The 14,812-nt window shown below is 40.3% G+C and overlaps 1 protein-coding gene across 1 annotated transcript in view; it reads right to left on the reverse strand.

Annotated features, from left to right (window-relative positions):
• Nucleotides 1-2,621: 2,621 nt before the first annotated feature.
• ZDHHC13 (zinc finger DHHC-type palmitoyltransferase 13) overlaps nucleotides 2,622-14,812 on the reverse strand; it is a 100,653-nt gene continuing 88,462 nt past the window's right edge. The window contains exon 16 of the mRNA XM_064576745.1: nucleotides 2,622-2,645. Within this exon, the coding sequence (XP_064432815.1) occupies nucleotides 2,637-2,645 (9 nt within the window). The 3' untranslated portion in view covers nucleotides 2,622-2,636. The remainder of the gene's footprint in view (nucleotides 2,646-14,812) is intronic.

Raw genomic sequence — 14,812 nt, forward strand, 5'->3', positions numbered from 1 at the left:
ACTACCACAGTAAGCCCCCATGAGCCCCAAGAGAAGGAACGAGCTACAAGGGGTTAAGCGTGCATCTCCTTGACTCGTTATGGGAACTGCACCTTCACAATTGACACAGGCCTTCACTGGTCAGGGTCTTAAAGGATCATCACGCTATTTCCTATATATTTACAATATGCTAGCTACTGTGCTATACATTTTAAAGGCATTATCTCCACAAGCTAAAACTGAGGTCACCGAGGCTGACAGGGATTAAAGCAGTAAGTCCAGAATCACACTGCTAGAATATAGAATGACTCAGGTGTCCTGGTCCTTATCTGTCACCCATCTGCTAACACACGCCCACCTAGCTGCTGTAGCAGGAACCAAGCACACTCGGGGTAATCTAAGATCATCCCTTTCAAATATACATGTTTTGTTTGCACAACCAAGTACAGCTAAGAGCAGATTTTCACGCTGACCTAGAGACTCCCCTTCACCCTAGAGAACCAATATGAGCTATTTCTTCCAAAGTACCTCTGCCTTTGCTTTTATCCTCCATTCACTTGGAGGTCATGTGAATGGCTCCTGATATAAGAAATGGCTCCTGCCTTTAAGGTGCTTATAGTTGAGGAGGACAGTATGTATGCATGCATAAATGAAAGCATTTCCATCCAGTAAAGAGATGGTAACTTGCCAAATGGTAAATACCGGCAAAAGATACAGTTCAGTGGAGGCCACTAGATTCAACTACACACAGACAACTGAGAGAAACCAACCCAGTCATGGTAGCTCTGAGGCAATGAAGCTCCTTGCATCCCCTCTTCCACCCCTAAAGCTGAGCCAGAGAGATCGGAGGCCAAGATTTGGTTCTGCCCCCTATCAATTCACATGAAGAAGTACCTTCCCAGCACTGAGGTTTGGGGAAATCAGATGCACAGAAAGAACAAGCTATGTTCGACTTCAAGACAGCTCTGGGGATCATCCCACTCAGTTCTTCCACTTGGACAGATTCATAAGGTTGCCCCCAAAATCCCCACTTTCTGGTGTTCATGCCCTTGTGCGATCCCCTCCCCTTGAGTGTGGATGGGACCTATGTCTTCCTTCTAACTAATAGGCTACAGTAAAGGGATTGGTGTTTGTGTGATTATGTGTCCACGGTTATGTACTTACATCACATAAGATTGTAGTGTAACCTAGTTAGGGGAACCCAACACAGCAAGGGACTGTGGTCAGTGTTCTTGGAGCTGAGGGGAGCCTGCAGCTAAAACTAACAAGAAACTGAAATCCTCAGTCCTACCTAGAACCACAAGGAACTGAATTCTGCCGACAACCTGAGTGAGCTTGCACATGGATCTTTCCCCAGTCAGGCCTCAGATGAGCAACTCTAAATGACACCTTGATCACAGCCCTAAGAGACCTCAAGCAGAGAACCCAACTAAGCTGCTCCTAAGCTCCTGACCCATAGGAACTGTGAGATGGTAAATCTGTGTTGTTTTAAGCTGCCTTTTGTGCGGGGTGCCTGGGTGGCTCAGTCATTAAGCATCTGCCTTCGGCGCAGGTCATGATCCCAGGGTCCTGGGATCGAGCCCCACATCTGGCTCCCTGCTCGCCGGGAAGCCTGCTTCTCCCTCCTCCTCTTCCCCTGCTTGTGTTCCCTCTCTGGCTGTCTCATTCTCTGTCAAATAAATAAATAAAATCTTAAAAAAAAAAAAAAAAGATGCCTTTGTGGCAACATGTTATACAGCAATAGATAAGCAATACAACCACTATTACACAGGGATGAAGTCATCAGAAGTTGGACAACTAATAAACCACTTGTTCTCCTAATTGTCTTCTTCCAGTTTGTCTTATTACTGTTCATTGGTTTTATAGACATTCATAGAAGCAAAGAGCACAGGGACATGGTAACCTGAAAGGCTTTCATGGGAGAAGCACTGTCTGTTCATCTTAAAGCGGGAATCAACTTTCAAGATGCCAAGTAACACCACAGTAGTGGTCAATTACCTGCCCAGCTTGCAATTTCTTTTCCTCAGCTGCCTCCTCATTTCCTCTTGAGGAATTACTCAGTGGAGCCCACTGGCTGTAACTGGGGGCCCCGCCCATATCTAGCAAGAGTGAGCATGTCACCCAGCCTCAGCCAACCTCCCTGGGATTTGATGTTCCATTTCACCCTAGCAGGGACCTCTCTCCCCATGCCGTTCTGGCTGCAAGTCTATTGCTTGGGCTCCTGTGTCCCAGCTTCTGGAAAGGTCATGGTACCCGCTCCTGTTGGAGCCTGATTTTCAGCCATCCACTGATTCTGCGGGCCTTTGGTGTCCTTCCAATAAGTTTCCTTGGCTTAAAGTTGCCAATCATTTCCACACCTGGTAACTAAAGGGCTCTTACCAAATCACAGAGGGAACCCAAGAGCCAAGGCTTCCCAGTTCTCAGACCAGACAGTTCCCTGTTCGCTGGGCCTGGCGGAATGCAGCTGAATGCAGCCGAGGAGTGAATAGATAAGATGCTTATCTCACCCAAAATTTGAGCAACTCACCTATGTTCAAGTGAATGCCAAGTGCCATTTAAAATACCTGAAACGGAACAAGTTGAAAGAAGAGATGAAAGGAATCCAGGAAACTGATGGCTTTGAAACAACTTCCCTCAGCCCTGTCCTCTTCAAGCGATTAGTGCTCCTGCAGATAAAGGATAAAGAGATTTTCAGAACTTAAGCAGATAAGCTGTCTGAGCAATCCTATTAATTATACAGAGCAGTGTGGGTTGACTGCAGATTCCCTACAATGTGTATCACCGACTGGTAGTTTTCAAATCTTGAGGGCCTAAAATAAGAGGTAAGTTGGAAGGAAATGTGCCATCATTTTAGGTTAAAAAAACTATCAGTATTTAAATCAATGTTTAAAGAAGTGATTTTACATCTCAGTGGCCTATTTGAGTACATTCAGGTCAATTATTTGCTCCATCAGATCAGTAACTAAATGAGGACCTGTCATAATGGCCAACAATTTGTAGGAAAATACAGGTAGGTCATATATTATCAGTGTCCTCTGACAGTCAAAGTAATTAACTGCATTTCTGAAAGGCTACAAGAGAATCTTCCATAGTCCATGAGTTAGGCTCAGAGTCTGATTTGCCCTGTATAAACCGAATTCTATTTAAAAAAGTATTTTTCCCAGTTTTTACCATTTGCCTAGCACTGTGTTATGCAAAACAATGCCTATTATCCTACTTTGGATAAGAAAAGATCCTCTGTGTGTGAATCGTCTATAAGTTTATCCTGAATGAAACTTCTAGTTACTATTGACTAAAATCTTTTTAAAATGATAATATAGCTCCCTAGATTCCTAAGTAGAGTACTTGGAAATAAACTTTTTCTTCATGTTTCAGAAACTCATGAGCACTATTGTTTTGTTAAATTCAAAGTCAACCAACAATGTAGACCATCTATGATAGAGTAATATCCTTGGCGGCTGGCTATTTGACATGTAGGTAGATCTATATGCTCCTAAAATAAATGGCTCCAGGGTATTATGCCTTTTGAGCTCTATTGTTATGGTTCTCTGCCTCCAACTTTGATTTTAGCTTTTCCTTGCCTCTTCCCTCTACCCTCACGATAAATCTCTTTTCTAACCCAGAGAAACTAGAAGATTCCAGGGGAACTGAAGTCACCACACTCACTTTTATAAACAATTCCAAGTTGATAGATTTCTAACTACTTAAGGAATGCTCTATCTTTCTCCTGGGGGAAGAAGGCCATGAGCTTCTCCTCAGGTGTCCCGTCCGCCTTGCCAATCCATTGTCTTTCTCACTGTCCACACAGATCCAAATTTGTTGATACTGAGAATCTGGGACCATGATGGAATGCCAGGAATGTTGAATATAAATTATATACCTATATTCATTATCAAAATCTAGCACTTAGACAATAAGGGCATTTCTGCATGAAGATATTCTTAAGAAATAGGACATGTCCCAGATGCACAAGGGGAAAGAGTGGGACTCAAGAGTTAAAAGGAATCATTTTTATTGAGTATCTACTATCATACCTACTTCAGAACAATATTGTCAGGTGGTTACTATTGGCCCCATTTTACGAATGAGGAAGCTAATTGCAGAAAGCAGGAAGAACGCATCCCAATCACAGCCTAAGGGTGCAGAGCCAGCATGGATGAGCAGATCTGCCTGGCAACAGCACTGCACTGATTCCAGAATACCGCACTCCTGAGTGCCACCATACTAAAGCTGTCACACATTTCCAGACTCTGGTAAGACGGGCTGATTCCAGATTATTCACTGGCAAATGAGAACAGAGCTTCAGGAGAATTACTCCTGAGGCGTCTCTATTTTTCAGGCTTCCACCTGTAATGCAGAACTCTACTGAGTTCTGTAAGCCAGAAGAACATTTCACAAAAACCCTTTCATGTTATTATGCTTGCGCTTTTGAGTTGGCCAACAGAGGAATGCTTGGTTTCTCAGGTTGAGTGGTTGGTGACTGCTGTGATTCTCCAGCTCACCCTTTCAAACGTTTACTTCTCCAGCTCCTCCTACGATTGTGCACAGTCTAGTTCCTATAAGACATCCCTTACATCATAACTCATCATGGTTCTGCTTCCCTGATTAAACCCTGACTCTGCAGGTGGCACTTTGGGGAAGAAATGGGAAGGGGGGTGTTCCAGAGGTGGCCAGGGGCTGTCTGCTTCCCAGTGCCCAGAGAATAGGATATGCTAGCAAGTGGGCACTTTACAATCTGTGGGTCATTTTGGTTGCCAATATTTTCACAGCCACAAATCTAGGAGCTAAACCATTTTTAGGTCATAGTGTCCTTTACAAATGCATTGCATGGAACTCAGCCACTGCCCAGTACAGCTGACTGACTCAGCTCAGTGATGATGCCAGGACACTCTGCCTCCAAGGATTCACCTGATTGAGCTCAGTCAGACAGAAAATGCATGGCTGAGGAGCCAAAGGCCGGCTTCTAGCCCCAGCTCTGACCCCCCACACAAGACACTTCACTTCTCAGGTCTGCTTTCTTCTTTCATAGATGTGAGCTCAAGGAAATAACTTCTGAGGTCCCTTAGAAATAAATTTTCATGAAAAGCAAATTTAAACTCACCAGTGATTCCTAGCACATAAGAAACTGCACTCAACTGAAAGAATTTTGTCAAATGTATGGCAAAGGATTAATCCTAGGGAGGAAAGGAGGCTCTTAATGAATCCACTACTCCTCAGACTTCAGTATATCCCATATTCCTCCTGGCTAGCACCAAATAGAGCAGACTTCAAATTTATTGCTGCTATTATTCCAAGAAGTTGCAATTTCCACAAAACTAATTTTACAGGTTGGGAGTCCATTTGGTCTGTTGGTTTTAATATCTGCACTTTGTCTATTAGTTCTATATATATATATTTTGTCTGCTTTGTGACATTATTTGAGATGTCCTATGTCATCTGTAGCTTCAGTTAAAAACTTGAGGGAAGTGAACAGACTGGCAAATCACTTAACAAGCAGCTTCGTGAATGGAATATTATGAATATAGAGCTTGGGTGTCTCCAGGTTGGAAAGAAACTTGGAGATCATCTCATCCAGGGGTTCCCAAACTTCCAGCGTGGACTCCCACTATGGGCCCCTAAAACGGTGCCAAGTTGGCTATATCAGAAACCCAGAAGCATCTTCTACAGATTCTTGGGCTCCTATCCTCAGAGATGAGTCTGGGGTAGGGCCCTAGAATCATTGAGTTTTTTGTAAGTTTCCTGGTTAATTCAAATTGGTTGCTAGGTTTGAGAATAACAATCTGGAAGAATTGTCATCCGGTATTTAAATTGTCACTACAGAACTTCTGGTACGAATCAAGACAGAGTAAGCCCATTACAACCTATCTCTCCCATTGATTATAAATAAAACCTCTGGACAGAATACAAAAGCAATTAGCTGAGGACTCTGAAGAGGAAACAGTAGCAAACAGATTGAGAGGGGAAGTCAAAACTTGAAGAACAACTCGTATGGCAGTGAACTTAACTTAGTTTTTCTTTCCTTCTTTATTTCTTGGCTTTAGTCAGAGGGTGGCCTGAGGCCTGGAACTGAGCCACAGTCTGACAGCAAAAAATCTTAAAGGCACCCTCTTTTCTAGCCAGAGGACCAGGAAAGGGGGCCCCTTAATCTGAAGATGGGGAGAATGCCTTTCAGTTTTTGATTTTTTATTCTTCTTTTTCCCCTCCCAGTCCTAGTCCTAAAGCGGCACTGTCATGGCAACAGCAGCTTGCGCATGGGCGCTTAAACCCTACCACAACCCTCCCTCAGTGCACAGGGATTGGAGAAAGGAGTCTCAAGGGTCCAGAGAGTATGGGATTCCGATTACTTTCTTCTCTTTTTTTCTCTTCAGGTTGCCCCAACCCACCCCAGATGCTCAGAACTGTGTCCAAGGGTATGAGCTAAAATTCTGAGAGAAATACTCACTTTCTAGCCAGAGGGCTAGGAAAAAGGACCCCTGGGAGCCAGAGAGTGTCAGGGAAACTCCAAGGATGAGAAACTTGGAGACGGAAATCCTTTAATTTTGTATACAAACTACCGTTAGTGTCTGATTCACCCCTAAGTGATGCATGCACAAAACAGACCCAAACAAGAATAAGGAAGGCTTTGAGAACCAAAAGATGATAGAAATCACTGCCCAAGTAACAGATTAAGACCTGAATGGGGTATACGTTGGGCAGACACACACAGCACAGCGGAAGCTTTGAAAACTGAACTGACATTAGAACCACCACTCTCAGAAGGCAAGACACAACTTGAGCTATGAGCCAAACCAGGTACACTGCCTGCTAAAATAAACAAACAATTAATGTAAAAATTAATGTTCTCCAGAGGATTTTAATAGAACCCAGAGTCTCACAACATAATGTTCAAAATTCTAGGATACAATCCAAAATTACTTGACTTACAAAGAAACAAAAACAAAGAAAAGAAAAAATCTGCTCAGTTTTCAAAGTAAAAGATAATTGACAGATGCCGAACCCAAGATGATCTGGGTGTTAGAATTACAAAGATTTTAAAGTGACTATTATAACCATGCTCTATGAAGTAAAGGTAGACACTCTTGAAATGAACAGAAATATAGATGCTCTGACCAGAAAAATAGAAACCATAAGTAAGAACAAAGTGGAAATTTTAGATCTTTTTTTTTAAGATTTTATTTATTTATTTGACAGAGAGAGAGAGAGAGAAAGCACGAGAAGGAGGAGCAGCAGAGGGAGAGGAAGAAGCAGATTCCCTGCTGAGTAGGGAGCCCAACATGGGCCTTGATCCCAGGACCCCAGTATCATGACCTGAGCCTAAGGCAGACGCATAACCAACTGAGCCACCCAGGCATCCCAGAAACTTTAGATCTTAAAAACACAGTTTCTGAAATAAAAAGAAATTCATTGGATGGGCTCAATAGCACAAACAAAAAATGAACATTCTCCAGAGATTTTAGTAATACCAAGAATCAATACAGAGTCCAGAAATAGACCCATGCAAATACAGTCAATTGTTTTGTTTTGTTTTTTGACAAAGTGCAAAGGGACTTCAATGGAAAATAGATAGTCATTTCAGCAAATAGTGCTAACACAGTTGAACATCCATACCCACACAAAAGTAAACACCAACATATACCTCACACCTTACATAAAAATAAACTCAACATGGACAGTATGCCTGAATGTAAAAAGTAAACCTATCAAACATTTAAAAGAAAACATAGGAGAAAATCTTTGTTACTTTGAGTTAGGCAAAAAGTTCTTGGATACAACCCTGAAAGCATGATTCATGAAAGGCAAAAATTTTTTTTTACTTTTATTTATTTATATTTTTAAGTAATCTCTACACCCAACATGGGGCTCCAATTCACAAACCCAAGATCAAGAGTTGCATGCTCTACCAACTGAGTTAGCCAGGCACCCCAAAAGATAAAATTATTAAATAGGACTCCATCAAAATGAAAACTGTGTACCCATAAAGAGGCTTTAAAAATATTTTTATTTATTTTTTTTTTTAAAGATTTTATTTATTTATTTATTTATTTGAGAGAGAGAGAGAGAAACAGCATGAGAGGGGATAGGGTCAGAGGGAGAAGCAGGCCTCCCTCAGAGCAGGGAGCCCGATGTGGGACTCGATCCCAGGACTCCGGGATCATGACCTGAGCTGAAGGCAGTCGCTTAACCAACTGAGCCACCCAGGCGCCCTTAAAAATATTTTTAAAATGAAACGACCAGCTGGCAAAAATATTTGCAAATTACACATCTAACAAAGCACTGGTAGGCTGGATATGTAAAGCATTCTCAAAAATCAACAATAAAAAACAATCCAGTTCTTTTTTTAGCTTAATTTTTTAAAATTTTTATTTATTTTTTTAAGTAATCTCTACACCCAACATGGGGGTTGAACTCATGACCCTGAGATCACGAGTTGCGTGTTCCACTGACTGAGCCACTAGGCACCCCAGAAAGATCTGATTTTTTTTTAAGTGAGCGAAAGATTTGAAAAGTCAGTTTACTATAGAAAATACATGGATGGCACACAAAAAGATTCTCCACATCATTTTTCATTGAAGAAATGCAATTTTAAACCACATTAAAATACCACTATTAGAATGGCTCAAATTTTAAAAACAAAAAATTGATCATGCCAAATGCTGATGAGGGTGCAGAGCAACTGGAACTCTCATTCATTGCTGATGGGAATGCAAAATGACCCACATGCTTTGGAAGGCAAATTGATAGTTTCTTATAAAGTTAAACATGGACTTACCTTATGATTCACAAATTCCACTCTGAAGTATTTACTTCAAAAAATGAAGAGTTATGTTCATACAAAAACCTTTATATTAATGTTTGTAGCATATTTATTCCTATTCACTCAAAACTAGAAATAACCCAAATATTCTTGGCATTTATCCTTTGTGGTGTTCTCTGAGCTTCCTAGATCTGTGGTTTGGTGTCTGACATTAATTTGGGGAAATTCTGTCATTATTCTTTCAAATATTTCTTCTGTTCCTTTCTCTCTTCTCCAGGTATTCTCATTATGCGTACATTACAGCTTTTGTAGTTGTCTTACAGTTCTTGGGTATTCTGTTCCACTTTTTTTCAGTTGTTTTTCTCTTTGCTTTTCAGTTTTGGAAATGTCTATTGACATGTCCTCATGCTCACTGATTTTTTCCTCAGTGTGTCCAGTCTACTAATGAATCCACCAAAGGTATTCTTTATTTCTTTATAGTACATTTGATTTCTAGCATTTCTTCTTCATTCTTTCTTAGAATTTCCATCTCTCAAAGGGAACCCTCTTACACTGTTGGTGGGAATGCAAGCTGGAGCAGTCACTCTGGAAAACAGTATGGAGGTTCCTCAAAAAGCTGAAAATAGAGCTACCCTATGACCCAGGAATCGCACTACTAGGGATTTACCACAAAGATACAAATGTAGTGATCCAAAGGGGCACCTGCACCCCAACGTTTACAGCAGCAATGTCCACATTAGCCAAACTCTGGAAAGAGCCCAGATGTCCATTGACAGATGAATGGATAAAGATGTGGCATATATATATATATATGGAGTATATATAAAATGGAGTACTACTCAGCCAACAAAAAAATGAAATCTTGCCATTTGCAACAACATGGATGGAACTAGAGGGTATTATGTTAAGCGAAATAAGTCAGTCAGAGAAAGACAACTATCATATGATTTCACTCATATGTGGAATTTTAAGAAACAAAACAGAGGAACATAAGAGAAGGGAAGGAAAAATAAAACAAGATGAAATCAGAGAGGGAGACAAACCATAAGAGACTCTTAATCACAGGAAACAAACTCAGGGTTACTGGAGGGGAGGGGGATGGGGGATGGGGTAACTGGGTGATGGATATTAAGGAGAGGACGTGATGTAATGAGCACCGGATGTTACATAAGACTGAAGAATCACTGAACTCTACTCTGAAACTAATAATACTCTATATGTTAATTAATTGAATTTAAATTTAAAAAATGAAAAAAAAAAAGAATTTCCATCTCTCTGCTTACATTACCTATCTGTTCTTGCATATTGTTTACTTTTTCCATGAAAGCTCTTAGCATATTTACCATAGTTATTTTAAATTCCTGGACAGATAATTCCAACACTCTTGCCATATTTGACTCTTCAAACTCTCTTTTTTGTCTATTGATATGTCTTCTAATTTTTTGTTGAAATCTGGACATGATACACTGGGTAAAGGAAACCCAGTACTGGTTTACATGGATGTTTCTATTCCAGTAAATTGTGATTCTCTGTATCCACCTGACTGCCTCTCCAATTTTGTCATATGATCTCGATTCTCTAATGGATCTAAGAAAAGTTGTTGATTTTCAGTTTGTTAAGCTTTTTACTTGCTGTTAGAATGAAGTGATGACTTCCAAACTCCTTACATGCTGTACTAGAAACCAGAAGTCGCTCAAATATTCTTCAACTAGTGAATGGATGGACACTATGGTAGATCTATACAATGGAATATTATTTAGCAACAAAAAAGAACAAACCATGGATGAGTCAATAACATGGATGAATCTCAAGTACACTCGGTAAAGTGAAAGAAATTTGACTCAAAAAGCAGTACACTGTGTAATTCCATTTATATGACATACTCAAATAGGGCAAAACTATGGAGATAGAGAACAGATAGGTGGCTGCCAGTAGTTAAGGTTGGAGGTGGATTTGACTATAAAGGGAAAGTACAAAAGAACTGGGTGGGGGGATGGTGGAATTCTTCTGTATCTTCATTGTGGTAGTGGTTATGTGAGTCTATGCATTTTTCAGAATTCACAAAACTACATAATAAAAAGTATATAAATTTTAAAGGATTTTTAAAAATTGCCATTACAACATTCCATCTGAGTTCCTTCCTAACTCTATTTGAAGATTTCCTGTGATGGGGAATTTACTCTTTTCAGAGACCATTGATGCTATTATTACAGAGCCTCCCAATCACTGTGCTGCGAAAGGGTCACAGGAGGCTAAGATAGTAAAAATCTCAATCCTCAGGCATGCAGGAGTCATTGGGCTACTCTTATCCACAATGGGCTGTAAAATTCTTCCATTTTCTATTATTGCCATAAAGTGGAAAAGGATGCACTATGTTATTAGATAACTCAAATTTTCTTATATGTTGAAACATTATCAGTCTATCTGCAAGGTGTCCCCTTATTGGTCCTAGTTTTTCCCTTTCTTGGGACAAACTTATTCCTTCCTTATATATACGACAATCTACCAGATATTTGAAGATTTGCTATCCATTTTCATATTCCCACCATCATCAACTCTTCTCTGAGTAAATGTGTCTGGTTCTTTGAGCTGTTCCTCAGATGGCACGTTTTTAACATTCTTTATTGTCCCCTGAAACATATCTTTATGTTCAATATTTCTTCTCAGTCTCCAGAATAGAAAATGACATTTAATTTTCAGCTTTATCATAGGATCTACAAAGAGAACACTTTTATTGAAAATGGTCCCATGATTTCTGCCTTCACATACCCAACACAGAATGTATAATGCAGTCTTTCCTTGACTGAAAATATTACAGGGTCTCATGCTTATCAAGTTCTGTGGTCTAACTGAACTGCCTCTATACCATCTGAGAGTTCTTGGAGCATTTTCAAATTCCGGTGTTTGGGGACAACCCAAAAGAAGGAATTCATAGCCTTAAAATATCACCAAACAAATCAACAATAACTACAACACAACCACCAGCACCATATCTCAGCATCTATAAAAGGATCCACATCTATAAAAAGATCCACAGTTGTCACACCATATACTTGGCCCCTTCCGGCAATATGTCATTCTGTGACTAGAGGTCCTTATTGCCCTGACCACATTCTCTCAACTACTCATGAGGCCAAGTCCTCCCATCTTCCAGGAAATAAGAGACGTTTCTTAGGTCCCAGCAAATATGAGGAGATTGTTCCTCACTTACAAGGCATCTCACCCTCTACTTTCAGGGGACAGAGACATTGCTATAACAGCATGTAGAGTCAGTAAGAAATAAATTTTATCTCCTGTGGGTTTACAGAACATTAGTTGAAATCTTTTGGTCAGTGACCTCAGATGTGACAAAAACTGGTTTAAGAAATTGGGTTGAAGTCAGCCAACCCCAAGACATCCCCTCAATGGATATTTGAGACACATATTGCAAGTTATATCTCAAATTTGACCACAAACGATTTTTTTAAATTCTATTTCTATTAATTCCTAAGTCAAGGAAATACAGGTAAAACAAAGTGTATTTCTACAGGCTAGAAGGAAGTTTCTGGTTAAGTGGTATTTCTGCTAAAACAGTTTAAAAGTAGAATTTTGTTTAAGTGTGTCTATGAAAAGTGAGAATAACAGGGGCACCTGGGTGGCTCAATCGTTAAGCAACTGCCTTCAGCTCAGGTCATGATCCCAGGGTCCTGGGATCGAGCCCCACATCGGGCTCCCTGCTCTGCGGGAAGCCTGCTTCTCCCTCTCTCACTCCCCCTGCTGTGTTCTGTCTCTCGCTGTGTCTCTCTCTGTCAAATAAATAAATAAAATCTTAAAAGAGAAAAAAAAGAAAAAGAATAACAGCTCTATGAAAGACACTGACAAGAGACGAAGAAGACAAACCACAGACTGGGAGAAAATATTTGCAAAAGACATCTGATAAAGGACTGTTATCCAAAATATACAAAGAACTCATAAAACAATAGGAAAATGAATAATTCAATTAATATTGTTAGATGCTAAAAAGAAATGAGCTATCAAGCTATGAAAAGAAATGGAGGAAACTTGACTGCATCTTACTAAGTGAAAGAAGCTAATCATGAAAGGCTACATACTTTATGATTCTAACTATATGACTTTCAGAAAAGGCAAAACTATGAAGACAATAAAGGGGTGCCTGGGTGTCTCAGTTAAGCGTCTGACTCCTGGGATCCAGCCCTGTGTTGGGCTCTCCCTGCTCAGCAGGAAGTCTGCTTGTCCCTCTGCCCCTCCCCCTGCTCATGTTCTCTCTCTCTCAAAGAAATAAATAAAATCTTAAAAACTATGAAGACAATAAAAAAAAGATCAGTGGTTTCCAGAGGTTAGGGGACAAAGGGGGATGAATAGACAGAGCACAGAGAATTTTTAGGGCACTGAACCTATTCTGCATGATAGTTTGATGGTGGATACAGGTCATTATATATTTGTCAAAGCTCAGAGAATGTAAAACACCAACAGTGAGCCCTAATGTAAACTATGGAATCTGGATGATAACGATGTGTCAGCGTAGTTTCGATTGTAACAAAGGTACTCCTTTGGTGCAGGATACTGATATTGGGGGAGGCTGTGCATGTTTAGGGGCAGGGGACATATGGGAATTCTCTGTACCTTCTGCTCAATTTTGCTGTAAACCTAAAATTGATTTTTAAAAAATAAAGCTTATTTTAAAAAATGGGTAGAACAGCATTTCAGAATACTGAGGGACTTTCAGGTTATACAAAAGGAAATTGTCACAGCATCTAGTAGGAGACAGGGACACAGCTGCACTCTCCATTCTGAAAACTTCTAATTCTCTTTGTACCTGTGACACATTAAAGAATGCTTTCCCTAAAAACCTGAGTTTTTTTTTATCCATTCATCGACAGATGAATGGATAAAGATGTGGTATATATATACAATGGAATATTATGCAGCCATCAAAAGGAATAAGATCTCACCATTTGTAACGACGTGGATGGAACTGGAGGGTATTATGTTGAGCGAAATAAGTCAAACAGAGAAAGACATGTATCATATGACCTCATTGATATGAGGAATTCTTAATCGCAGGAAACAAACTGAGGGTTGCTGGAGTGGGGGGTGGGGTGGGAGGGATGGGGTGACTGGGTGATAGACGGTGGGGAGGGTATGTGCTCTGGTAAGCGCTGTGAATTGTGCAAGACTGTTGAATCTCAGATCTGTACCTCTGAAACAAATAATGCAATATATGTTAAGAAAAAAAAAGAAGAAGATAGCAGGAGGGGAAGAATGAAGGGGGGAAATCGGAGGGGTAGACGAACCATGAGAGATGATGGACTCTGAAAAACAAACTGAGGGTTCTGGAGGGGAGGGGGATGGGAGGATGGGTTAGCCTGGTGATGGGTATTGAGGAGGGCACATTCTGCATGGAGCACTGGGTGTTATGCACAAACAATGAATCATGGAACACTACATCTAAAACTAATGATGTAATGTATGGGGATAATATAAGAATAAAAAAAATTAAAAAAAATAAAATAAAACTCAACAACCAAGTACCTTCTCCTTCCTCTGCAAACCATCTTCATGTATGACTTGACCACTTTACTCTCTCCTGCATCTTTATGAACCCAAGATTAGATCAACTCATCTTTCTGAGGTCTTTTAGCCTGATGCATGGTCTTTCAAATTTAAAGGGGCAGAACCCTGATGCTTTAGCAGTAAGGAGTTTTTTATTTGTTATTTTTGTTTTTTGTTTTTTTTTAACATTTATTTATTTGAGAGAGAGTGTGTGAGTGGGGGAAGGGGCAAAGGGAGAGGATCTTCAAGCAGACACCCTGATGAGCATGGAGCCTAGCCTGGGGCTCGATCCCAGAACCCTGAGATCATGACCTGAGCTGAAATCAAGAGTTGGATGCTTGACCAACTGAGCCACCCAGGTGCCCATATTTTGAATTATTTCTAATATCCAAATTTTATGTAATGGGGCCACAGTCAAGTAAAAGTGTTTTTATGACAATATAGAATATCTCCTCTTTGCTAGGGGACCATCACACTCAAAGGGAAATAAAGACTTGGTTTTCCTAACTAGAAAATAAGAATCGT

The sequence above is a fragment of the Mirounga angustirostris genome, unplaced genomic scaffold (genome assembly GCF_029215605.1).
Source record: "Mirounga angustirostris isolate CCGP_5_RB_7025 unplaced genomic scaffold, mMirAng1.0.hap1 SCAF_13, whole genome shotgun sequence".
Lineage (NCBI taxonomy): Eukaryota > Metazoa > Chordata > Mammalia > Carnivora > Phocidae > Mirounga > Mirounga angustirostris.